General features: G+C 64.2%; 6 protein-coding genes across 6 annotated transcripts; all 6 read left to right on the top strand.

Moving 5' to 3' along the window:
• Positions 1 to 217: 217 nt before the first annotated feature.
• LINJ_25_1270 (conserved hypothetical protein) lies at positions 218 to 5,032 on the top strand (the record flags this gene model as incomplete). Its single annotated transcript, XM_001466121.2, has 1 exon — positions 218 to 5,032. The coding sequence occupies one exon, from the start codon at positions 218 to 220 to the stop codon at positions 5,030 to 5,032; it is 4,815 nt and encodes a 1,604-aa protein (XP_001466158.2).
• A 641-nt stretch (positions 5,033 to 5,673) lies between these two features.
• Positions 5,674 to 11,898, top strand: LINJ_25_1260 (conserved hypothetical protein; the record flags this gene model as incomplete). Its single annotated transcript, XM_001466120.1, has 1 exon — positions 5,674 to 11,898. The coding sequence occupies one exon, from the start codon at positions 5,674 to 5,676 to the stop codon at positions 11,896 to 11,898; it is 6,225 nt and encodes a 2,074-aa protein (XP_001466157.1).
• Positions 11,899 to 12,872: 974 nt separating this feature from the next.
• LINJ_25_1250 (conserved hypothetical protein) lies at positions 12,873 to 14,708 on the top strand (the record flags this gene model as incomplete). The annotated part of the gene is made up of 1 exon (XM_001466119.1): positions 12,873 to 14,708. The coding sequence occupies one exon, from the start codon at positions 12,873 to 12,875 to the stop codon at positions 14,706 to 14,708; it is 1,836 nt and encodes a 611-aa protein (XP_001466156.1).
• Positions 14,709 to 15,274: 566 nt separating this feature from the next.
• LINJ_25_1240 (conserved hypothetical protein) lies at positions 15,275 to 18,481 on the top strand (the record flags this gene model as incomplete). The annotated part of the gene is made up of 1 exon (XM_001466118.1): positions 15,275 to 18,481. One exon carries the CDS (start codon positions 15,275 to 15,277, stop codon positions 18,479 to 18,481), a length of 3,207 nt encoding a protein of 1,068 aa, XP_001466155.1.
• Positions 18,482 to 19,744: 1,263 nt separating this feature from the next.
• LINJ_25_1230 (modification methylase-like protein) lies at positions 19,745 to 22,267 on the top strand (the record flags this gene model as incomplete). Its single annotated transcript, XM_001466117.1, has 1 exon — positions 19,745 to 22,267. The coding sequence occupies one exon, from the start codon at positions 19,745 to 19,747 to the stop codon at positions 22,265 to 22,267; it is 2,523 nt and encodes an 840-aa protein (XP_001466154.1).
• A 687-nt stretch (positions 22,268 to 22,954) lies between these two features.
• On the top strand, positions 22,955 to 23,317 carry LINJ_25_1220 (ribosomal protein S25; the record flags this gene model as incomplete). Its single annotated transcript, XM_001466116.1, has 1 exon — positions 22,955 to 23,317. The coding sequence occupies one exon, from the start codon at positions 22,955 to 22,957 to the stop codon at positions 23,315 to 23,317; it is 363 nt and encodes a 120-aa protein (XP_001466153.1).
• Between the last annotated feature and the right edge of the window lie 661 nt (positions 23,318 to 23,978).

Here is a 23,978-nt window from a genome sequence, read left to right as displayed (position 1 = left end):
CCCATCGAAGGGCGGAGCTGGAGGCGGCCGCCCTCTCTCTTTCCCTTCCTTCACTGGTGGTGCCGCTGCTGCGGCGAGGACCAGCAGGTCGTCCTCGTCGTTCCAGGGGAGGGATCCCTCTTCCAACGCAGCCGCCTCCACGTCACTGTCGCCGCACAGAGGCAGAGGGGTAGTCCGTGGACTGTATCGCAGAGACGCTCCTTCCACGATTACATGGATGCGCAACAAACCGCTCGTGCTGGTGGGCTACACCTCAGGGTGGGTGGAGTGGTACGAGGTATCTATCTCTGCTGCATACCGGAAAGAGTTGCTGGACCCGGCGAAGGAGATCCCATACGGCGCGTCGGTGACGCCTAGCGCCTTTGCCTACCGGGCCCTGAACCGTGACTCCCTCACCAGCCACGCCGCCCGCGTCGCTGTCGGAGGCCAGATAGCGGGCCTGCGGGCTGAGCTGGTCGCCTCGTGCGTTCTTGCGGAGGCTGGAGCACTTGTGTCCAGCGACTACTTCGCCGCCAACGGCACGGTCGCCGTTGGGAGCGAGCGCGGCATCATCTTCCTGTTCGACGCCGACCAGCTAGAGACACCGCTGTGCGAGGTGCAACTGAGCACGCCGAGTGCGGCCTTCCTATATTGTCACCCTTTCCTACCCATTGTAGGTGTGCTGTCGCAATCCGTCTGGACCGGAGCAGAGGAGCAGACGACCTCGACGGCAGCAGCAGCGGCGCGGAGGAGACGGGACAACAGCCCGACCTTGCACCTTACGGACAGCCACAACAGTGACGTGGTGAGGCCATCGGTAGGCCAGGCGGACGGCGCCGTCGGCGCTGGTGTAGGAGGTCCGCAGCGTGGCGTCACGAGCGGCAAGCGCGGCCCGACGGCCTTTCCACTTGTACCGCTGCAGGGCTCACGAAGTGACCTGGGCAGCGGCCCGCAGCAGCACTCCTCTCCTTCCGGAGCCACGCCGTCGGCAGCAGCCCAGGGGACGCCGAAGCCGGACCGTCACGTCGGGTGGCATGAAGTGAGTCCTGCGGCGCTGATGAGCGGGGAAAACGTCGCTGAGGCCTTCTCGAGCGGCATCGATGCAACGTCACCGTTTGGGCTCTACAGTAGCGGTAGCGCCGTTCCCGAGGCCGGCGCTGCTTCGGCGTTGCACTCCGGCTGCTTGCTGACGTTTGTTGAGTACCGCAAGGACCCCCCGCCGCGGCTGTTGTCGCGCACCTGGACCGGGGCCCAACCCCCAACGCCGTCGCATCGGCTGACGCAGGTGCTGCAGCACCGAATGGAGGGCGCGGCGGCACGGTACGGCACGTATTACACCTTCTCGTGGAAGTTTAGCTTTGATTTGGAGCTCGCCGTCGGCAACCTCGAGGAAGGGGCGCTGCACATCGTCCGCGCGGCTCACATCATGGACAGGGATGCAGGCTCTGACGCCGGCGACGCGGCTGACGAGGAGGACAGAGAGGGCAGCGCAGCGGACGGTGAGCGGGGCGTGCCGGCACCAGCCGCCAGCACCACCTCCGCCGCCCACCCGAGCTCGTATCAGGTGGTGCAAGACTACAACGTTCGTCTGCCGTTGCACTCCCTTGTGAACGTCGAGTACGTGTCCGCCGCCACGTCGTCGCTCAGCGCGCTAGACAACGCAGCCGCCGTCACAGAAGCGGAGATGATTGCCGGGAGCAACGGCACGGGTAGCACCACAGCGGAGCAGTCGCTCTTTCAGCGAGATGCAGAGCGGTGCCAGCGGCAGACGGCACTGCTTGGCGCCGCCGTGGACCCGAGGTGCCGCCTCGGCTTCTCTTCGGTCTCCCCATCTCAGGCAAGCGCCGTTGCGGGGGTGTTGTGCCGACCTGCGAATCCACTCTGGGCTGGCCTGGCTGTGGTGTCGATGCCGCGTGGTGGCCGACAACACGAGCGCGGCCACAGCGGCGATGCTCATCGCTACGTCGGCCAGCTGGACCTGTTTGGCGCTGGCAGAGGCCACGCTGGGGCCTTTGGCGTCTTGTACTCCCCAGCGAGCATGAGGGCCGGCGATGGCGCAGCAGGTGTGATTGGAGGTGCGGGCGCGAGTGGCTGTGCCGCAGACGGCGGCGGCCCACTGCTGAAGGAGAACGTGCTGGCGGCGGCGATGCGGCAGCCGTTCTGCGGGGATGCCGGCGCCATTGGCGGCACCCGCCATCATCGGCGATACACTGGAGAGATGGGCAACATCAGCGGCACCGATGCTACGTCAAGCCGCTGGTTTTACTCATCAGCCATAACCTCCGTCTCCACGCAGCAGTCGCATCAGCAGCGCCGGCGAGAGCAGCAACGGCGCCGCCGCGACCCGCGGGCACCCGCCATCACAGTCCCCAGCTACGCGGCGATGAGCACCAAGAACGAAATTGCAAGTGCGGCGCTGATCGCGGCTGATCAGCGTGTTGACCTCCACGACGCGCTTCGAATAGGACCTGGCAATGTGTCATGTGTCGCGGTAATGAACGCGGCGGGCGAGGTGGCGTCCGTGCCGATCGAGGTACGGGCCGTGTCCGCGTGGCACGAGGCGGGCAGCGTGTTCGTCGGTCTCGGCCCCACGCTGTACGCCGCCGACCTTGTCTCCATCCAGGGCATCGAGCAACTCATGCGGCGGCGCTACGCTGCCGGCTTTGGTCTCTCGTCCGTGGCCAACCTCGCCGCGGTAAAGGAGGTCGGCGGCTTTGGCAGCGAGGATGTGGCCATGCTGTTCTCGTACGTGGTTACGCTGGAGGCGGTCTCGCTCGTGGCTTTGTCCGGGCCTGTGCCATCGCTGATGGAGCTGCTGCACAGCTCTCCTGTTACCGGGCGTGGTGCTCTACAAAGAGAGGCGGCGGCGAGGGTGCAGGCGCGTTTGGGGCCTGCGTGGCGCGCCAAGATAGAGGCGTGCGTGTGCCACGAGGATCTGTGCTGCCTTTTGGTGTTGCAGGTGCTGCGTTGGCTGCCGCCATCACTGACGGAAGAGGCCGGGCAGCCGTGGCGAGGCATAGCGCAGCCGCCGCTCCTTGCGGACACGACACCCGCGCTTGGGGAGAATAGCACCAACGTGGACATTGAGCGCGCCGTCGCGGTGGAGGTGACGCACGGGCGCCACACCGAGGCAGCTGGGCTGCTTCTCCGGTTTGCCAGCCGCTCTCCGAGCTACGGTGCCATGGCGACCCTTCTTCGCCGTCGCGAGGAGGCGCAGGCCATGGTGTGTAACAGCGACCCCCGCGTGTGTGCGGCGTTTCGTGCTTCCCTCACCCCGTGGTTGCTCGTCGTCTTCCACTGCTTGTGCGGCCCCTGCGATGGAGCGCCGCACTACCAGTCGCACGGCGCGGCGGCGGACGAGAAGGGGCTACACGACGATGCGGCCTCCGTACGGACGGTACTGCCCCCGCACCTCTACCGGCATTCGGCTTTGCCCTTTTGGGATCGCGTCGCCTTGGCAGTGGTCATGGAGGCGGGCACGACGGCTGCCTTCACTCACGTCATGCAGGACATCCTCCTACGAGAGTGCAACCCGATTCAGGCGCTGCTGCTCCAGTATGGTATTCACCTCCGCACCTATGCCGCGATGCAGGAGATTGTCGACTGCACTGGGGACTTCCAGCTTGGCGCCTGCCTGTTCGCTCGTGTCGGCGTGCTCACGACGGCGGCGGCGCTCGCCTTTCCTTTCTTGCTGGATGCCGAGGTGAGCGCCGCGGCGGCCACCGCGGCAGCGACGGAGCGGACGGCGGTTACCTTGCCGGCTGCGCGCAGTCACGACCTCTCTGCCATTTCTGCCGGCTACCCGCCGTACAGTTACCGCGCGGACGGCGACTTTGGAGGCTACGGTGACGGAAACAACGAGGGCCAAGGACGCGACAGCGTCTACGGTTGCTCCCCGTTCTCGTACCTGCGGTCTAGCCACAGGAGGCGCAGTTCTGGTCAGCTGCCTTCCTCGTCAGCCGGTGATGAACAGGGCTCCCTGGAGGACGGTGTGACGCACACGGCACGACTCGTCCTCAACAGCGCCCTGCCGCCGCCAGCACGGGCGCTAAGCGAGGAGATAAACGGCGTCCGTATGCTGCCGCACTCAGCGGACGCTGCTCGCGTCAGTAGTAGCCTTCCTCCTGGACACGTCCTGCTCCATGCTGTCTCGCTGAACGACGCAGTTTCGGGCAACGGTCATGGGAACGGTGGCGGCGTCGGCAACGCCGCAGACGTCGACAGCGATGACGCAGACGCGGATGTGCCGTGGGTGTGGTGGGCCGCGGCGTACCGCTCTTTTCTCGACGACGAGCAGGCGTTTGTGCGCCGCACGACGTTTGATGTGGAGTGTCGTCAGCTGCGCGGTGGCGCGTTCCTGGCTCGTGACGCCGCCGCCATGAGGGTCTGCAGTGCAGACGCCGCTTCTTCGTCCGTTCCTGCCGTCGCCTCGGCGGCTGGAGACGCACGTGTTGGTCGTTACGGCAGCGGGTGCCACTCCCTTCACCGTACCCCGCCGCGAGATACGAAGGCGGCGGGACTGCGCTGCCCCTCTCCCTCTCCCTCTCCAGCGGATCTCGTGCCGAGGTCAGTTGCGCAGTGCGTGACTCGTCATGTGACTGGGGCTGGCGTCGGCACGACGAGCGGTGGTGGTGGTATCGGTGTTGGCCGCGGCCATTCAGCAACAGCATCCTGGTCCTCTCCGTCGGCTCCGTCGGCCTTCGCAGGTCCCTACGGCGGTGGTGCTGCACACGTCACCTCCGTTACACCCCCGTACGCATCAGCTTCCATGAGATCACCAGAGCCAAATCCCTGCGTATGCGGGGAGCAGCACACTGGAACGCAGCTTATCCGGTCACTGCTGAGCATCTGCAGCACGACAACGACGCGGTGCTGCGTATGCCTCGAGACCGTGCGGCTAGGTTCCAAGGACGTTGACACTGCCTTTGCGTGGTGCACATCGTGCGACCACGGCGGCCATGCGTACCACCTGCAAAGCTGGTTCCGCACACACCGACGCTGCCCCGTGAACGGATGTGACTGCCATTGCGATGAGGACTCGAACTTATACTGATTTCCATCTTCCGCGAGCGCACAGCGGACCCGGAGAAGCACACGCGTGCGCATGTGCGAAGCAAGCAGCAGCACCAGCACCAGCAAGAGAGAGGGGGAGGAGGGAGTAGGGTCTGTGTGGGAGGGGGCGGGAGTGAGAGACGGCGCTCGATTAGTGAACCTTTCTGCGTCTGCAATTTCGTCGGCATCGTCGTCACCGTCACCAGGTGTCGGTGAACATACAAAAAGGAGCAAAGGAAGAAAACAAGGAACAGACGAACGTGCGATGATACAGATGTGCCGGAGACCGACATCAGTGGTGGTGCTCGGCAGGCGACAAGGCGTCTTGCTCTCAGTTATCTCCCCCCTATCCGCATCCTTATCGTGCGAAGCGCGCTCAACACCCTCACAGGCGAGTACAGCACCTCCGCCCCGGACTCCCTTTCTCTCTCTCCTCCTCCCCACTACTACGCACAGAAGACGTCGGAGAGTCTCTGGGTGCGTCCGCACGCACGCACACACACACACACACACACACACACAGGCACAGACACGTATGGGTGCAGCCGCGCCACCGTCGGCACCCAAACCCATACACGCCCTCATTCCATTATCGTCTTTCTTCTTGTATCTTTCTTCTCCGGCCCGCCCGCGTGCGTTCGCATGCATCGCAGCGGCTCGCCACGTCTGTTGTTGTCTTCGGTCCCTTTCCCTTCTCCATGTCCTTCCGCCCACTCGGCCTTCTCCATGCAGCATCATGCACTGCGTCATCACCCCTTGAGACGCCGCTGCGCGGTGTTGTCTGTCGCCTTCTCCATCTCTGCCAACCGAAAGGCATCAACGTCGACTCGCGGATCTGTCGCGTCACAGAGAGCGCAAGGCCCCTCACAGGCGCTGCTAGCGTCTGACGAGCCTCCTTATTGCACTACTAACCTCTTGCCGGCCAGCTGCTCTTGTTGGCCATGGGCCGCGGCGCAGGAGTCGCCGCGGCTTGCTCCTGCTGCTGCTGCGGTGCTGGCTCGGCGCGCGCGTGAGAGCGTACTTCGACAAGAGCGCTGCGCCGCCGACCTCCTCTACTTTATGAGCGCAGAGAGGCGCGCGAGGCACCGTCGCGTCGCCGCAAACAGTGCTCCGTTTCTACCGTCGCCACTGAAGGCGCCAAAGAGCGACAGTATGCGTGACAGCTTGCTCGCCTCGGCGGGGCCTGCACCGCGGCGTGAAGGGCACCCTGGCACGCATGCCTTTGCCCCCTCTATCTCCTGGGCAGACCTTGACGTGCGTTTAGCCACGCCCTCCACCGCGAGCCGCCCCCGCGAGCCCCTACCACCTTCACGCGAGGACAACTCTACGAGCAGCTGGCACGCATCGGTGGCCGAGCACAGGGATGGTGAGGGCAACTACTGCAGCGGCACAGCGCCACCCTTGTTCCGTCAGCAGCAGGCCCTGTTTGACCTGCGTCGTCGCCTCGCGTACTTGCTCGCCAGCGAGTGTACCGGCGCAGGGGACTTCGCGGGGAAAGAGGTGGAGCCACTACGCAGCATTGGCCGCCGTACGGCCCTGGCGCTGTCGCTGACGCACAGCATCTTCAAGGTTTGCGCCGAGAGTGCGTGTGTCTCAGAGGCGGCGAGCAACGCGAACGAGGCTGTCACCGGGGTCGCGCACGACGATCTGCGACGCCAGTCGGCGTTTGTGCGGCATCAGCTCACGCAGTCTCGCCGCGCAGACTCCGCGTCAAGCGCCACCGACGAGCCATCATCTTCCCTGCTGCGACTTCTGCTGCCTGATCGGCAGGGCCACTGCCCCTACGTGTACCGCAGTGTAGCGCAGCCCGTCGAACTCACGCCAGCGGAGACGTGCGCACTGCTCACGTGGTGTGCTGATCAGGTGCGCACGTATGCGAATGCCGTGACCGCTGCTGCCAACCGAAAGGACGACCCCGAGTTCCACAGTGCTGTCGTTGGTTATGGCGCAGCCACTGCATCGACGGCGCACGGTGTCGATGCGGCTGATCAAGGAGGGCTACTGAACAGCGTCTCCTCTGCGATGGTGCTCCGCAGTGGCGGCAAGCAGGATGGGGGCGAAGAGGAGAGGAAGATAAAGGGTTGTCAGAGGACGACGTCACACACAAGGGCCAGCAGCCGACTTCCACGATGGTCGGCCTCTGCCACGCGCCGACCATCGACGCTCTCGATGGCGAGGTGCCTCCCGCGCGGCCGCATCAGCAGAGGCGCAGGTGGTAGCGACAGCACTTTGGCCCCGTCTCTCGGTCTCCTAGAGAGCGAGCTGGCGGAGGAGGTGGGGTCACGTGCTACAGCGCTCATCGCGCTCACCGCCGCGTTTGCCCGCATGGCGGCCGAGTCGGCTTTGCCTGCGGCGAACGCGTTCGCAAGTCATGCTCCTGAGGATACTACCCGGCATGCGCAGCCACCAACGTCCGCGAAGCTCCGCGGCGCAGGCGGCTTCTGTGATGGAAACCACGCTGTCTCGGGCGGCGAGGTGCTGCTGGGTCGTGTCGTGAGCGACGTGGTTTCGGCCGTCTGCGACGCGCTGCACGCGGTGCAGGATTCCGGGTTGCTGGGTGCGTACGTGGAAAGCCACCTTGGAAGCCGCAACAACGACCCTGACCGTCGTACACGTTCAGGCCCCGAGGAACGAACGCCGGCCTATGCACCGGCACAGGATCAGCAGAAGCGGCAGCGCCGTAGCCTCCACCGCCGCCTGTGCTTCTCGCCGCCTGTTCTCCAGTCGGTGCTCTGCTGCGAGCGCGAGTCCTGGTCACATGCGCTGCGGCTGACGGAGCGCATGGCAGCATGGAACACCGTTCTCGGTGAGTCGCTTGGCGTGATTCCGCTTGCCGCCACCGCGTCCTCGACACCCGCCCAGCTGGATGCACTTTCTCCCTCTCCACCGGCGGCAGTAGATGGCGGCGACACGACTCCGTCGGGTGCGACTTCTCCGGCACACGCGGCAAGCCTGCGAAGCTTGAGCACCGACACGGTCCACATGCTTTTCTACGTCTTGGCGCAGCACGGGCGCCTCGCTGAGGTGCTGCGGCTTTGCGAGGTTGTTTGCGGCGTACACGCTTCCCACCTCCTTCGCAGCTGCTCGGCCACCGACGAGCGCAATGCTGATGCAGACGCCGTTTTCGTGTTGATGGCGGACCTGGCGGCTGCAAACGCCGACCCGGCCGCTTCCGCGGCGGTTGGGAGTCGTGGCTCGAAGGCGCCACTGAACGTTGTCGTGCCGGATCGGATGTGCTGCGTTGAACGTGTCGTGCGCGCTGGAGTCGTGCCGCAGCGGGTACTGAGCATAACAGAGTACGCCGTGTTGCTGCGCCGCCTGATGGGCAGCCGCATCTGCGGTGACGCTGCGCGCCACGCTGCTGCTGCCTCTGCTGCTACGACAACGCCACGCGTGAGCCCTCGCGACGGCGTCGGGTGGTGGCTGTCCCCTTCGCAGGTCTGGCGCTTCAGCGCAGGCCTGGCGCACCACATACGAACCGTGCTGTGCCTGATTGGCTTTCAAGTAAACGTGCGTCACGGGCACACAGATATGCTGAGCTTGGAGGACCTTTACGTGGTGCTTACCATCTCGCGGCAGCTGGTGCGCCGGCACGAAGCCGAGCTGCGTCAGCTGCGGGACAGGCAGGCGAACCCAATGGACGACAGCGACGACGACGGCGGCGACGCAGGCGACGACTTGTCGGTGGACCAACGCAGGCAGTGGGCAAACTGGGGCGTTGTGCCTGAGAGCCCTCGATCGAGTCCGCTCCCCGCATCCTTGCGTGTAACACGGTCGCTGTCGCGACCGCCGCTGCAGTGCGCACAGGAGATGCTCCTGCACCTGCTGCCGGCACGGCGGCACGCAGCGAGTCCTGCCAGCACGCACTACATTCAACAACTCTGCGCCACCTCCCATGCTGCTCTTCGCCGTGTGCTGCTGTTATCCTCCTCAGCGTACACTGCGAGTGGCGCTGCCGCGCAGCAGGCCACAGCGACGGCACAACTGCCGCCTCGAGTGGCGACTCACAACCGCAGCACTACGTCCAGCACGGTTGCCGGCAGTGCGGTGCTCTTGTCCCTTGTGTCGCAGGAGATGCTCTCCATGCTGCGGGCTGTTCGCTACACACGCAACATCGCTCTCTTCTGGAACTACGCGCTAAGCACGTTGGCTACTCAGCAGCTACACGGGCATGACCTTGGCGACTATGCTGCGGACGCGGTCCGCGGAGGCGGCGGGCTCCCCGAGCACAATGTGCGCGCTTCCCCAGCCACCAGAAAAACCGGAGACAGGTCGAAACAGGAGGAGGCAGATCGCGTGCGGGAAGAGGTGGCGTACGCTCTCGCCCTCCAGGCAGAGGCCTCTGTGGGGGAGAGTCTCGTTGACACCCGCCGTCTCGTCGCACCACTTCCTATGCTGGCTCCGTATCTTTCCGCGTACACCGTTGCCGCCCTTGTGCAGCGGCCGTTCCGTCGCGCCTTCACCTGGCAGCAGTGCCTGGCGCTACTGCCATACACCCCCTTAGGCTCACGAAGCCAGTTGTGGCTGGTTCAGCGCATCGCACAGGACAGCGAGGGGCGACGTCATGCCTTTCCAGGCGCCCTCACTGAACAGGCGGCCGGCCTGTCCCCCGCGCCCGCGCTGCACACGCCCTTGACCCTTTCCGCCGTATCGATAACAGCACTTGAGACAGCAGTGAGGATGGTGACCGTCCGGGCTGCACCACGGCGACATCAGCACCACCAGCGCAGCCCAGCAAAGGCAAGCCCGAGCGCGACACACGATGAGGCCACGGCGGCTCTGCCGGACAGCTTTGCGGCCCCTTCGTTTGAGAAAGAGGCGCCAGCGTCAGTGTCGGCCGACGCCACCGCACACGCGGATCGCGTTCTTCTCGCTCTGCTCCTCGAGGGCAACTGGAGCCGGGCCTTGCAGGCGTTTGCGGAGGCGCCGTCTCGCGTGCAGGTCGGCGGCGCGCCGCATGTGGTGCGTCTCCTGGTGGAGGCGGATGTGTGGCGCGACTTGGGTGATGCGCAGCGGCGACCGCTCGTACGCCTGGCCGTGCAGTGCTCCGCGCACTCCCGCGGCGGCGCCGCTCGTCTTGTGGAGGAAATGCTGCAGACGACGCTTGAGCACGGACTGTGGCACACAGGTCTTTCCTTTCATCAAAGCGTCGCGGCGGAGCGGCCGGAGCTGGCGTGGCAGTGCCGGCGCGCCCAGCGCTACGCTGCACAGCTGTGCTGTGGCCTGCTGGAGCGGACCTCGATGGCAAAGACGGTTGCCCAGATGACGAAGGCGGCGCGGCGCAGCCAGTGGTCCGAGGCAGCCGCGTGCTTTCTTCGTTACGCAACACAGCGGCGCGACGAAAATGCCGTCGCCAACGCCTCCCCGACTCCAGCGCTATCCTTGGGTGAATCGCGTGCAGATGCAGAGTCGGACGATGCTGCTATTCTCACCACCGCTCCCGCTCCTGCGGCTGGTGAGAGGACAGCGCCATCACGCTCCGCCCGTACAACGGCAGTGCCTCCGACTACCAGCGAGGAGCTCGAGTCGCTCGCCGCGCTTCTGGATGCAGCCAGGTCGGGAGACTCACAGCTGTCCACCGCGGCCCGTGCAGCCGCGTCATCGTCCCCCTTCCACCTGCTTTTCCACGGAGACAGAGCTTCCATTCTGCCCGAGCTAGCACACGTGGTTCAGACGGCGCGGTATGCCATGCTGCACACGCCGGCATTGTGGATGCAGGCGCTTCGATGGCTTCCCACGACAGCACTGCCACTGCCGTTCAATCACGAGCAGGCGTGGCGCTCCTTGTGCGCAGACAACACGGCAAAGCTGCAGGCGTTGTTGCCGCCGCCGAGGCAGGCCGGGGCACGTGCTGATGAGGGGGGCATATCGGCACAGCGAACTGTAGTGACACAGACCGAAAACGGCACCGGGACGCTGGTGGCCTTCACGGTGGAGGCAGCACCTTCGCTCGTCGAGGCCGCGCGCCGCGTGCACCGCCCGCAGCACGCCAACGAAGTCGCGAAGGGGCAGCAGGCTGCCGTGGAGAACGCGCTGCGGGTGCTGCACCGCGCCGGCGCCTGGATGCAGGCCACGCTGCTCTACGAAAAGGCAGTGGAGTCGCACTGCATGCCATACGCCGCCTCGTCGACGGTCCTCGAGACAGCTCTGAAGGGCGGTGCACCGTGGCAGGTGACGCTCTCGTACTTTTTCCGCATGTCGCAGCGGCAGCGCCCCGACGTGAACGCGACAGCGGCGGCATTGCAGGCCTGCGCGGAGGCCGGGCAGTGGGAGACGGCGTTTCGTGTGCTGCGACAGAGCGTGCTCACGCAGGCGGCCCCGGCTCCTCGATTGGTGATACTGGCCGTGAAGACAGCGCTGCAATGCGGTGTCTGGAGTCGCGCCTTGGCTGCAGCTCACCAATACCGGCGCACCAACAACTCACAGCTTGCGTACACGGTGCTGCTCACTTACGTGTGTACCCAACACTGGGACGACGCCGTGGAGTACTTCTACGACTGCACTCGCCGAGGACTGCGTCCGCTGGACGCGTCATTGGAACTGGCCATCATCGCGAGCGAGGCTGCCAGCGATGAGTACCGCAAGACTGCGCTCATGGTCGGGTCGATCGCGTCCGCGCTGGAGGACCTCTACCGCATGAGCGACGTCGTTTTGGAGCACATCATCTTCGTGCAGCGGCACGCACAAAGCAGCGCGGCGCAGTGGCACACAGTGTTGGACTCGTTGTGCGGCGCACCGGAGTCGGCTTTCGATGGCGCTGCAGACATTGATGACAGCGGCGACTTTCTTCTTCCCCAGCCAGCATTGGGTTTACCGAGGGAAGAGGACCACGGCGCCGACAACGGCCACGACGGTGATAACGTTTGAGCACAATTTCTCCTTCCTTCTCCATCGCCCTCCCTCCTCGACAGCGACGGTGAGAGAAGGGAAGAGCTAGACGGACTCGATCATCTACTTTGGTGCTGATGTTTGCTCCGCTACGCACGTGCGCGCGCACGCCTGCGTCTCAAAGAGGCGTTTTTGGTGTGTCTTCTCTTTCTCGCTGCTGAAGTGCTCCGTGCACATCGTGTGCACACCACACTGCAATGCGCGTTGCATCTGCCCTCCCTCTCCCCCTCCCCTCACCACTAATGTGTGATGAACGCGCTGCAGACACCAAGGCGCACAAGCGAATGCTGCATCTCGAATCTACGCTGCTCTTTGTCGGTTTCGTCTTGCGTTATTTGGCCCCTGCATGCGTGAGCGCTGATCTCTCCGCGTGTGCGTTGCGCGCACGAAGCGATGATGAACTCGTGGAAGCCCAAAGACAGAGAAGACCCAGCAGCATCTCCGACGCAACGAGCCGACCTACGACAGTCCGACATCAACACAAGACGGACGGGTTGTTTGTTGTCCTACTTCCCTACGGCTGCACTGGCGGTGGGTGCTGATGGCGCTCGAGGAGCGATCTTTTCCGGCCGTGAGGTACGTGCGCTCAGCTCCTCCATTCCGCTCCTTTCTTTTCTGTGTCTCCTTCGACGGTCACCACTGCCGCTTCCCTTCCACCGCCACCGCCGCCCTCGCACCCGCGCCTCGCTCTGTGTGTGTATGTCTCTTACTACACTACCATCCTCCGCGTCATTCTTCTGTCCACGTCTCCCTCTCGCACAGTATCACTGCGTCCCCCCGCCTCTGCCAACACGCACAAACGTCTCTGTGCTCATCAGGTACACACGTGACAGACAGTAGCGGATTAGGAACGGGAAGTGGCATAGCGCTTGCCGGTGTAATGCAAAGGAGTTGCCGGTCACCTCACCTCCTATCCGGCTCCTCTCCCCCCCTCCCCCAGGCAGGCACACAGGATGCGGACCTTCGTCTTCATCAGCGACATCCCAGCCTTCCTACTGGAGCCTATAATCAAAGGTGATAAGGACAGCAGTGGCGCCGCCGCGGCGGTGGTCTCGAAGTTCGACCTTCGCTATGAACGCCTGCGCCGCCTGCTCGTGGAGCACTCGTCTGGCGTGATGCTCGTCATGCATCTCGAGTCGAAGGGTTACGCGCTGGCCTTGTACGCCTCCGAGGGCGAGGCACTGGCAGCGTGTAAGGCGGATATCACTCCAGAGCAGCCGGGGCGCAAATACCCGCCGTTGCGCCTGCGCATCATAGAGAAGGAGAAGCCCTGCCCACCGGAGCCCGTCTACAAGCCGTTCTTGATGGTGGAGGGCGAGGAGGTGCGCAAGGAAGAGCTTGCTGATACGCGCGGCCTGGAGCTTGTGTATCGCGGCCGCGCGGTTGCTAAGTGGTGTGCGCGAACGCTGGCGGGCGAGGACTGCTTCTTCGGGGTCTCGTGCTTGAGGTTGCATAAGGCCGAGGTGCAGAGGACAGTGCGCAAGCGGCCAAGAATCGAGGAAGATGAAGCCGGCGCTCGTCTGACCCGCGAACAGCAGGCAGTCGTGAGGCATCTGCTCTCCTCAGCGGAGGCGGCGAGGGCAGCTCTAACGCCGGCTTCCATGGCCATGAAAGACTGCACGTACGTGCCGGTTTCAGCAGAAGAGGTGGAGCTGCTGAGCCAGCTCGCGTGCGAAGCGCCGTCGTCCGCGTCTTTGCCAGCGCTCGAGAAGCTGGAGGCTCACCCCACCTACCAGGCGGTTCTTCAGCGCATCGACGATGCCCTTCAGGCGCGGCGGGCCGCTGCTGCTGCTGCTGTCGCCGGCGAGTCCATGGCGTTCTTTCCGCGACTGAGCTGCCCTGGCGGTGCGCCGTGGGACTGGAGTGTCGAGTCCGCGGACGGCCGGCGGCTTCTCCGTCAGCGGTGCCCGCTCCCGGCGAATGGTGCACCCACGCCGCTGGAGCGCGATGTGTACACGCAGCGCCTGTGGTACCACATGAATCAGTTGAACAGATGCCACAGCGCGCGAGACGTGCTGCGGATGTTGTGCGGCAGTCACCGCGTGCGGGAGGCGCTGCGTCGACGCAGTGAGGCGATCGACAGTGGCGAGGCCCAAACACACGCGTTGTCCTCTCCTTTGCCGTCGTCGTCGTCGCCCGCCACGAGAGCGGCGGAGCTGACGATTTGCCTGCAGCCGTGGCTGTACCTGCCTACCGTGGGCTGTGAGGTGACTGCGTATCTTGAGCGCGGCGGGCGCCGGGTTCGCGGCGTTGTGCAGCGCTACGGACAGGTGCGCCTGATGACATCGGCCACACTTTTGGCTTCGGCGTCTGCCGTTGTGGGAGACGCCGCCAACACGGATGCACTGCTCGCTCGGTACGCCGTCCTCGAGTCTGCGACCGATGCAGCCGCCGAGGAGGACCTCGCCAGGGAGCTGCGCGCACTCCAGCGTAGCTTTGCCAGCGCCGTGGGCGATGTTGCACTCCACCTGCAGACGCATTCCGATAGCATTGGTGGTGACGGGGCCGCGTGGTGCGTGCATCTGGCTGTGGTGCTGACGCCGAGCGTGGCTCCGGCGGCAGGGCCGCCGCCCCCCGTGGCGCTGCTCTCCGCCAGTCCGTATCAGCGCGCCCTCGAGGAGTGTTCAATGTACTCGTCTTTGGCGCCACCGATCAGAGGGGACGATACGGCCGCCTCGGCGGCGACAGCGCCTGCAAAGGTGGACGTGACGTGGAATACGCAGCGGCACCCGTACATCCCGCTCTTCAGCCGCAGTGTCTTGGAGAAGCTGCGCGCCGACGCAGTGTGAAAAAGGTCTGAGGAGGACCAGGGGGCTCAGCAAGCTGCGGTTCTACAAACGTGTGGGGGGCAGAGGAGGGGTGAGATGGTGCTGACACGAAGGGATGCGCGTGCATCTCTTTGTGCCTGTGAGCTGTAATCTTCGTTCTCCTGTGGCTTCCACTGCCCCCCTTCCTTTATATCAGTGTCCCACTGCACGACTTTCGCGTTCCCTGCCCGTATAACGCATGCACAGAGACACCCACGCTCAACCGGGCGAGCGTAAAACGGCCTCGCGTGTGTCAGCGCACACACCTCACCTAGGCGTACACGCATACATGCACGTGCCCACAGACTCTCACATGCATCAGCCTTGAATGACCCCCCCTTCCCCTTCCGCTGCACGCGCACATTCTACTTGAGCCTTCTCCGCCATCACCCACCGTCTTTTTTCGATCCATCTCGCCACTCTCCCTCTCGGCAACACTGCACTGTCGATGCCCTCGTCTCCAGTGGTCCTCCTCTGTCTTCCCACCGATATACACATAAACCTACACACTCAAAGTACCCTTGCCGGTGCGTCTCTGCGAGTAACGTATGCTTCCCAGAAAGACGAAGCGCTCCGCTGCAGCAGCAGCTGCGCCGCCAGCGGCGAAACTGACGCCTACCAAACGCGCCGCAGCCTCCCCAGCAAAGCCGTCCACTAACCGGTCTCCGCGGCCGCAGTCGGTGACGACCCCAATCAAGAGGAGCTCCGTGGCTGGCGACCCAAGTCTGGCGCCCTCCTCTTCCTCTACTCCGCAGCGGCAACAGCAGCCGCAAGTATCTCAGCCGCAGCTGTACACCCCTGAAGTGCAGCGTAGCCAGAGCACCGTCAAGCAGGCGCGCGAGAGCTCGTTCGCCTCCTCGCCTCAGGCGATACCACCCGCCCCCGCCAACAGCCCGGCACCGGCCTCCAGCAGGGCCCCTCAACGACGCTCCTCAGCCTCCCAAAACCAGCAGAGCCCCAGCGAGAAGGCTGCGAGTGCAAAGGCGAACAGCACCGCTGCGGCGGCGTCGACGGCGCTGACAACTCCCGCATCTCCAGTCTCACCGACTTCGCCGCCGCCATCGCCCTCCCGGCACGAGAGGCCGACGCCCTTGCGATCACCGCTGTCGGCGAGCCCCGCGAGGCGGGGCGCCAGCGGCGTTATGAACAGCAGCACCTCTGCGGGCGCCACGCCGGCGTCTACGGGACCGGGACGAAAAGCTGCATCGACTGCCGCTGCAGGTGCCGCGAACGTAAACGCCGGCGTTAGCGCTGCCGCTGAAGGGACGGTCAAGTCCTCGAAGTCTGCACGAAGCCGCAGTGTGCGTCGCAGCCGTGCCCGCGCGGCCGTGTCGACATTCACGTCGGCGACATCCTCAGCAGAGGCGCACTTCGTCGAGCGCTTCATACGTGAGTCAAAGGTGATCGCGCCGGACGTGAGCGGCATTCTCTTCCTCGCGGTGCATCCGTCGGAGCAGGAACTCATCGTTGCGCGTGAGAACGGTTCGCTCGTGCGCTACGACGTGGCGTTTTTCCAGGGCGTTCCGCAGTTTGTACGGCGCCGCCACACGGGCGGCCAGACGCACCGCACCATTTCAGGACTGGCCTACGTGACTGTCCCGACATCAGTGTCGTCGTCGTCCTCGGTGTCGAAGTCCGGAGCAGCGTCAGCGGCCCGCCACGTGCTCCTCGCCTCCATGATGTCCGGTCAGATCGTCGTCTATGACGCGGAGCTGCTCGTTCCCATTGCGCTGCACCAGCGCAGCGGTGGCGCCATCTGGGCTCTGCACGCGGTGAGTGCTGCATGCATCTACGCCGCCATGGCAGACGGGAGCTGGCAGCAGCTGCGCCTCACGTGTAAGCGAGACGGCGCGGCCCCACAGCTGGAGCTGGTGCGCGTCGTACCCGGCATCAGCGGCGCCGACCGTGCCTTGTCTGTGACGACGTCTCTGTCGCTGCGCATGGCGGTCGGCACCGACGACGCCGGTAACGTACATGCGTGGCGCTTGCCTGCTGGCGTGTCGTCGCAAGGGTCTTCTGTCGGCGTCGGCGCCGCGGAGGAGGACGGCGAGGCTGCCGCTCCCAGCCGTGCACGCGGTTTGGCCGAGCACGAGTCTCTCTGGACCACGAAACTAGCGAAGGGCATCGCTCTCAGCTGCGCTGTGGTCGGCGGGACGCAGCGCCCCTGTGCTGTTGTCGGGACGTCGATGGGCGACGTCGTGCTGCTCGATGCCGCGCACGGACACGTCTTCCAAACCTTCTCGCAGCACAAGGGACCGGTGTCGACGCTGGCGGTGCAGGGCGACGCTGTTGTATACGCGTCCGGCTGGCACGAGAGCCTTCGGAGCTACCGCTGCAACGAACAGGGCGACTGGTATCCGGCGGAGGTGAAGCGCCGCACACACTATCACGAGGCGAGCCAGCTGGCGCTGTTGCCGCATCGCCGACTGATCTTGTCTGCGTCGCGCGACGGCACGATCATGTACGCGCCGACGGCGCAGCTGTTCACGTTGCCGGCGATGTACGTGGTGGTCACGACGCAGCAGTTTGCCTACGCGGTCGATCGCGAGCTCCTCTTGCAATCCCGCTTCGACACCATCGAGGTCTTCCACATGGACAGCGCCGCTCGTCACTGGGTGCCCTTCTTCGGCCACCGTCTCGATGGCCGCTTCCACCTTTCCGGCCTGTGGTGCGATCGCCAGCTCAACTACATCGTCTTCAGCACAGAGGAGCGCATTGGGTTGCTGAAGGTGGTGTGGCGTGCACATGCGGCAATGTCTGTGTCAAGGCTCGAGGCAGTGCTGGAGCTGCCGGCGCGCAGCGGTGTGGTCGACGTCTGCTGGTCGGGTACCGCTGCTGCCGCGGGATCGGCAGAGGAGGCTAGCGCGGGTGCAAGTGAAGAGACGACCGCAGACGCATCGGCCTTGTTGCCCGCGTCGCAGCGACTCTACATCCTCTACGACGACAGCGTCACGTGCGTTACTCTCGCTGACGGGTATCCGGTCGTGCACACTCCCGTGCAGGTTCGCGGGAAGCGGCTCCCCGACGACTCGCTGCGTCCCTACCGGGTACTGTGCCGTCCAACAGCTGCAGCTTCGCTTACCAGGAGTTGCAGTAGTGGCCCGGCACCTGACGCAACAGAGGACGAGGAGCTTGTCATCTACGGTCACCGAGGCAGCTGCCGCATGCGTCTCATGGCCGATGGCACCCCCGAAGCGGACTCCCTGGTCGCCGATTTGGATGACGTGTACGAGCTGGCGCAGGAGTTGCCGCTGCTGCAGGATGCGTTGAGCAAGAGGGTCAATGATGACAGTCACGATGGTGTAGAGCGGACACTGAAGAGGGCAAGGGTGGAGGCGTCGGCCTCGTCAGCGCCGGCGAAGGCAATATCCTGCGAGGCCCTGATTGGCTTGTCCACGCTGCGGCAGCGGTACTTCGTAGGCTCAACGCTGCACTCATCCTCGGCAGCCATCACACCACTGTCGGCGACGCTGCCACATGATGTGCGCTGGATTGCCCGCATCGCAGCGTTTTCGTCGAGCAACGGTACTAAGACCACCGCCCAAGCCGTCGCCGCCTCATACAGGTACCTTGGCTACTTCAGCCGTGGTCTCCTTGTCGCTACGGGGGATAGCTGGCACATGGTGCGCCGCATGTGCGTGGAGGCTGCCTTCCTCATAAAGGGTGGCACGGAGGTGTTGGTGTTGGAGCGCAACCTCGAGAAGACCCTGGAGGCCCTTCCCCTCTGCTGGAAGGTACGCCGATTCGGCAACTGAGGGCGCGCACCACCAGTGTACACACTTGAACAAGGCAGATGTGCGAGTGTGGGCGTGCTTGCATCCGTGCTTCTGTCGGGGCTCGAGAGCTGCCGGTAGAGGAGCTGAGCGGCGACCACACTTGTGTGAGCATGTTAATGTCTTCGCGGCGTAAGCGAAGCCTCTGACGCCGGTGCAGGGAGGCGGTGGGGAGTGTGTGTGTGCGTGTGCGGCGGCCGCTCTCTGGGTGTGTTCCATGCTACAGCGCATGATCTGATGGCGTGCATCCCAGTGGGGGAGGGAGGTGGTGGTGGGGGGCGCCTGTGCCTTGGCGTGTGCAGGACTCCCCCCCCCCCCACATCTCCCGCGTCATCCGGGCCTTTCCACGTTAACTTTGTTTCTTCTTTCTTTTCGCGCTAACGCCTTGCAACGACTAAAAAAAAACGGCAGAGAGTGCGTGTGATCGAAGGACGTCGATGGTGGCGATGCCGCCGATGACGCCTGCGTGAGCGCATTTCTTTTCGCTCTCCCTCACCCTATAAACGAAGCCGACGAAAAAATTGGGCCGCGCTGCCCTTGGTGCCATGCGCGCGCCGTGCATGCGGGCCAATGCACACACACCCGCACAGGGGTATGTACACACAGACACACATATGCATATGCGTGTAGATGACTGGTGCAGTTGAAGGGCTGTAGCGGTGGTGGTATGGGCCCCTTACAATAGGGGCACATACACCGTGGCGGCGGGAAGAAGGGGGGGGCAGAGGTAGTGAGAAAGAACATGAGAGCTGTGCAGGTGGGAGGGGAGAGTGTGGCGAGGCTTGGCAGCTGATCCACCTTTCCCCTCGTTTTGCTCTTCTTTCCTCTGTGCGTGTGCGCAACCTGTTCCGTCCCCATCTCGCTCGAAAGGAGGCATCCTGGTGTGCAGTGCCTTCCGTGCAGCCCCCTCTCAACCTACACACCCCCTGCTCACCTTCGAGGGAGTTTGCATACACGCACGCACACACTCGAAGCGGTAAATATGGCTAGAGTGAGGGGGGGGCGGACACAACGGTTTGCTCAGCCCTCTGCAGCCCTTCCCCCCTTCCTCTCCTCAGCACGCCTCTGCTTTCTACGCCGCCGTATGCTCTGGTTGCTTCCCATCTTGTTTTCTCTTTTATGCTGCTATTACAACCTCGGCCGCTACCCTCTGCTCCCGTTCCGATCTTCTCTCCTTCCATGCACAACGATGTCCACCTCACACCTGTATGCGCGCACGCGTGATGGCTAGAGACCGCATCGACGATGGCGTCCGCGAGGTCCTACCCGCCTTCGTACCCAGCTGGTGTCTTCGTGGTCCGCTCGAAGCAAGAGCTGGCGCCTCTTGTGGCGCGGCTGCGCGCGGCCCGACGACTGAAGCCAGGGCGTAACGTCACTGTGTTCGACGGCGAGCACTTTGCCGAGGTGGCGGATGCGCTGGAGATCAGGCTATCGGCGAGCGCGCCTGAAGGGCATGGGGGCGGCGCCACTGAGGACGCGGCCTGCGGCCTGAGGGAGACGCTGGTGCACCTTCGTGAGACGACCGAGGCCGAGGCAGTACAGCTTGTGATGGCCACGCAGACGGGGAAGAGGACAGGGCTTTCAGGAAACGATGGCATCAGCGCACTTCCGCCCACAAGTCTCTTCACGTCTGAGGCGCATTTGACTAGTGCGCGCGCATCTGCCCCAGCAGTGATGTGTGAACGGTGTGCGCTCATCACAGCGCGCGACTCCGTCGAAGGTGAAGAATTTCTTTCGCTGCTGCGCGTCCCCTGTGCGGAGCGAGCAGGCACAAGGTGGCCACTGTACATGGCGGCGCACGTAGTCGGCGAGTTTGCGGAGACGGAGCTTCGCGCGCTTCTCTCTTCTGATGGATCGAGTGGCGGCCCCAGCACCGAAAGTGACGGTGCTGACGGACACGAGTCGATGAAATCATCTACACCGGTGGCTTACATCCGGGGCATCCGGCGGTTCCACCGTGTGTGCTGCCCGGTGCTAGCGGAGATGCCATCTGCGCTCGCAGCGATGCGGCGCGCAGCATTGCTGCAGCGTCACCACCGCCTCGCCCAACGTGATGAGGCGGCGGCAGACAGCCCGTGTGCGTCGCCATCATCGGAAGCGGGTGCGCCATCACTATCGGCTGCCACCCTCCAGCGCAGTAGCGCTCCGCCGGGGGGCCTCTCTCGAGATGCCAACACCGTCTGCAGTCCGTTTTTCACGTTCTCCGAGTTGTTTGGAGGCATTGGCATGTTCCGCAGTGGCCTGGAGCGCGTTGGTGGCCGTGCCGCTTTCGCCGTGGAGTTCGCGCCTCCTGCGCAGATCGTCTACGCACTCAACCACCGCTGCCTGCACGACTGTCCAGCCGCCCTACAGCTGCCAAACGCGAAGCGAGAAGATCCCGGAGAAGACACCAGAGGCTTACTCACTCAGCGCGGCGGCGGCCGCCTCCGCAGCGGGACCGCCTTGCCCGCTGCCGCCTCCGCAGCAGCCGAGGACCACGCAGCGATGGAGGGAGGCTTTCCTGACGCCACAGCGCGCTCTGTGCCGTTCCTCGTCGGCGACATCACCGAGATACCCAGCGCCTTCTTTCCCACGCACGACGTGCTCACAGGCGGCTTCCCGTGTCAGAGCTTCGCCAAGGCTGGCGACGCTGCAGGGCTGCACGCGGACAAGGGGTGGCTGTTCTACGAGGTGGTGCGGGTACTGGCTGCTACTCGACCGACAGCATTCTTGCTGGAGAATGTGGAGCATCTTGTCGAGGTGGAGGCTGGCGCGCAGCTCGCTGTGATCCTTGCCCGGCTCCGCCGCCCGGCGTCGGCGTTGTCCACGCCAACCGCCGAGGATGTCGCGTTGGAGTACGAGGTGCAGCATGTGGTCGTGGATGGCGGCGCCCTAACACCGCAGACGCGAAAGCGAGTGTACTTCTTCGGCTTCCGGGCCGCCTCACCTCTGGTGCCGGCACGTGCGGTGCCCCTTGATCGCGCCCTCTGTCAGTCCGCCCTGCCTCGCGCTGACGATGGGGAGGCAAGTGCGGCTGCAGCCCGAGTTGTTGCTGATGCCCTTCAACGAATCAAGGCCGCTTCTCTGGACTCGCCATACCGCATCGTCCAGGAGCTGCTTGTGGCCCCCTCAACTGTGGACTTGTCGTACTCAACACCACAAGGCCGCTCAATACAGGATGAGCCAACTAGCACATCACACGGAGAGAAGAGCGCGGCCCACAGCTCCGCACACGGTGACCTTCAGCTGACTTCCGCTCAATGGGAGGCGGTTCGACGCAGTCGCACGTACCGGCAGAACCCGCTGTGGCGTCTGTGCGACGTGCAAGGGCGGGCCCGCACCCTGCTGGGTAGCTACCGCACGAGCTATCAACTCTACTCCGAGTTTGTGCCTTTTTCATCAGAGCGGACGCAGCATGAGGTCGTGGCGATGCTACTGGAGAAGACGCCGCTGAAGCCAGGGGACGACGCCGATGATGTGCGCGCTGGCGGCTCAGAGAACCCGGCGATTCCGGCGCCGCCGCCTCCACCGCTGCGGTTCTTCGCGCTGCGCGAGTGCGCGCGCTTGCAAGGAATCGAGGACACTTTCCTTCTTCCGCACGACACGACGCAGCTCTCGTCAAGCGCTGATGGCGCAACTCCACCGGGTGCTGCTGTGATTCCTGCTGCAGTGCTCCGCCAGGTGCCATCCGGTGCCGTTTACAAGCTGATTGGCAACGCCGTCAACCCGCGGGTAGTGGCATGCTTGGGCGGCGCCATCGCGTCCTACCTGCAAGAGCGACGTCGCTGAACACGAGCGGGAGGTACTCCTTTCTCCCTTTCCCCATGCCATCTACTGCATCGATCGATAAGAAGCACCACGGTGATGCTGACGCTCGTGCGTGTGTGTGTGTGTGTGCGCAGCGCGGGAACAGCACCCGCGCTTGGCGGCTTCGCCGTCTCAGCTCCAGACGCTTTATTGTGTTCTCCCTCCTTTTCGCACCCGCGCAGATACACGCGCCGGCCGGCGGGATCAAGAGGGGAGGGTGGCGAACGAGGGCGAATCACAGAACGACCGCAGAGGTTGGTCGAGTGCGCAGTGCGAACTGATAAAGACGCAGCACCTACCCTCGTGTGCGTGCCTGGTGCTCGTGTGCGCCGAATCAGGCCCTTCTTACGGAGCGCTACGCACACGCGCACACGCGAGCGCGATGGAATACTGCCCGCGCTCACACCATTTCTGCTTCCCTCTCCCTCTCTTCAATCTCTGCCTTCCTCACTATCCAAAACCTCCTCGCCCCTTCACGCTTGGCGCTTTTCGCGCGTATGTCACATCTTCGGACATGGCTGCTGTCGTGTTTCGACACCTTGTGTGGACGGCACACTCCACGATTCATCCGCACACCGACGCACGCCCTTACCCTTGCCCTTGCCCTTCTTCGGTTCTACCGTCAAAAAAGTGAAGCCTACTCGTGTCCCCCTCCCCATCGCTGCAATCATGCCGCCGAAGGCTGGCCAGACGAAGAAGGCCAAGATGGAGGCCGCCAACAAGGGCGCGAAGAAGACCACGAAGAAGTGGAGCAAGGGCCAGTCCCGCGAGGCTCTGCAGAACGCCGTGATGTTCGACAAGGAGACGTACGACAAGCTCCGCAGCGAGGTGCCCAAGTACAAACTCATCACCCCGTCGATCATCTCCGACCGACTCAAGATTGCCGTCTCCATCGCCGCCGCGGGCCTCAAGCAGCTGTGCCGCGAAAAGCTCATCCGCCTGGTGTCGTGCTCCAGCAAGACCCGCGTGTACACGCGCATCGTGCAGGCCGCCCCGGCTGAGGCGGCTGCCGCTGCTCCGGCTGCCGAGTAAAGAGGGCGTGCCTGGGGAGAGGGAGACATTGGCGGCCCAGGTGGTGCGTGTGCGCGGATCTGCGTGCAGAGGTGCGCAGGGCGCGCGCTCTCGTCTTTTGGTCTCTTTCTGTTTTCGCTTTATTTCTGTTTTTTTCTCCTTTTCAACAGCAAGAACAGCCACCACGCGCACCAAGCGAAGGTAACGTGAGACTCGGCTTGTGGGATTGCTTCGGTGCGCGGGGGGGGGAACGGCGAGGAGGTGGGGTGGTGGGTGGGGACCTCCCCTCATCTGCCTCCTGCGCAGCACCCCATCACTCACGCGCACACAGATGAGCAAGTCCGCCGACGCACTGCAGGCCACCCAACTGTGCTTCGTGTTGCTCGTGCATCGATCTCCCTCTGTGCAAGCGAATAGGCTCTCCTCAGATCAGATGTGATTTTCGTTCCCCTCCACATCACTTCCTCGAGCAGCTGACCTTTACCATGTCTTCGCAGGCGATGACGGCGCCCACTAGGCCTCGCCCCCTCCACCGCTGTTGCCAACATTGCAACTGCTTCTCTGTACTTCTCTGTGTTTCTCGAACTCTCTTCCCCCTCCCCCACCGTTTCCATCTCCGCGCGTGTGCGCGTCGCTGTACACTCTTCGCTGGATGCCGGATCCCACGCAAACACACACGCAC

Source organism: Leishmania infantum, chromosome 25, assembly GCF_000002875.2.
Source record: "Leishmania infantum JPCM5 genome chromosome 25".
NCBI classification, from domain to species: Eukaryota; Euglenozoa; class Kinetoplastea; order Trypanosomatida; family Trypanosomatidae; genus Leishmania; species Leishmania infantum.
This window is presented reverse-complemented; position numbering and strand designations above follow the sequence as displayed.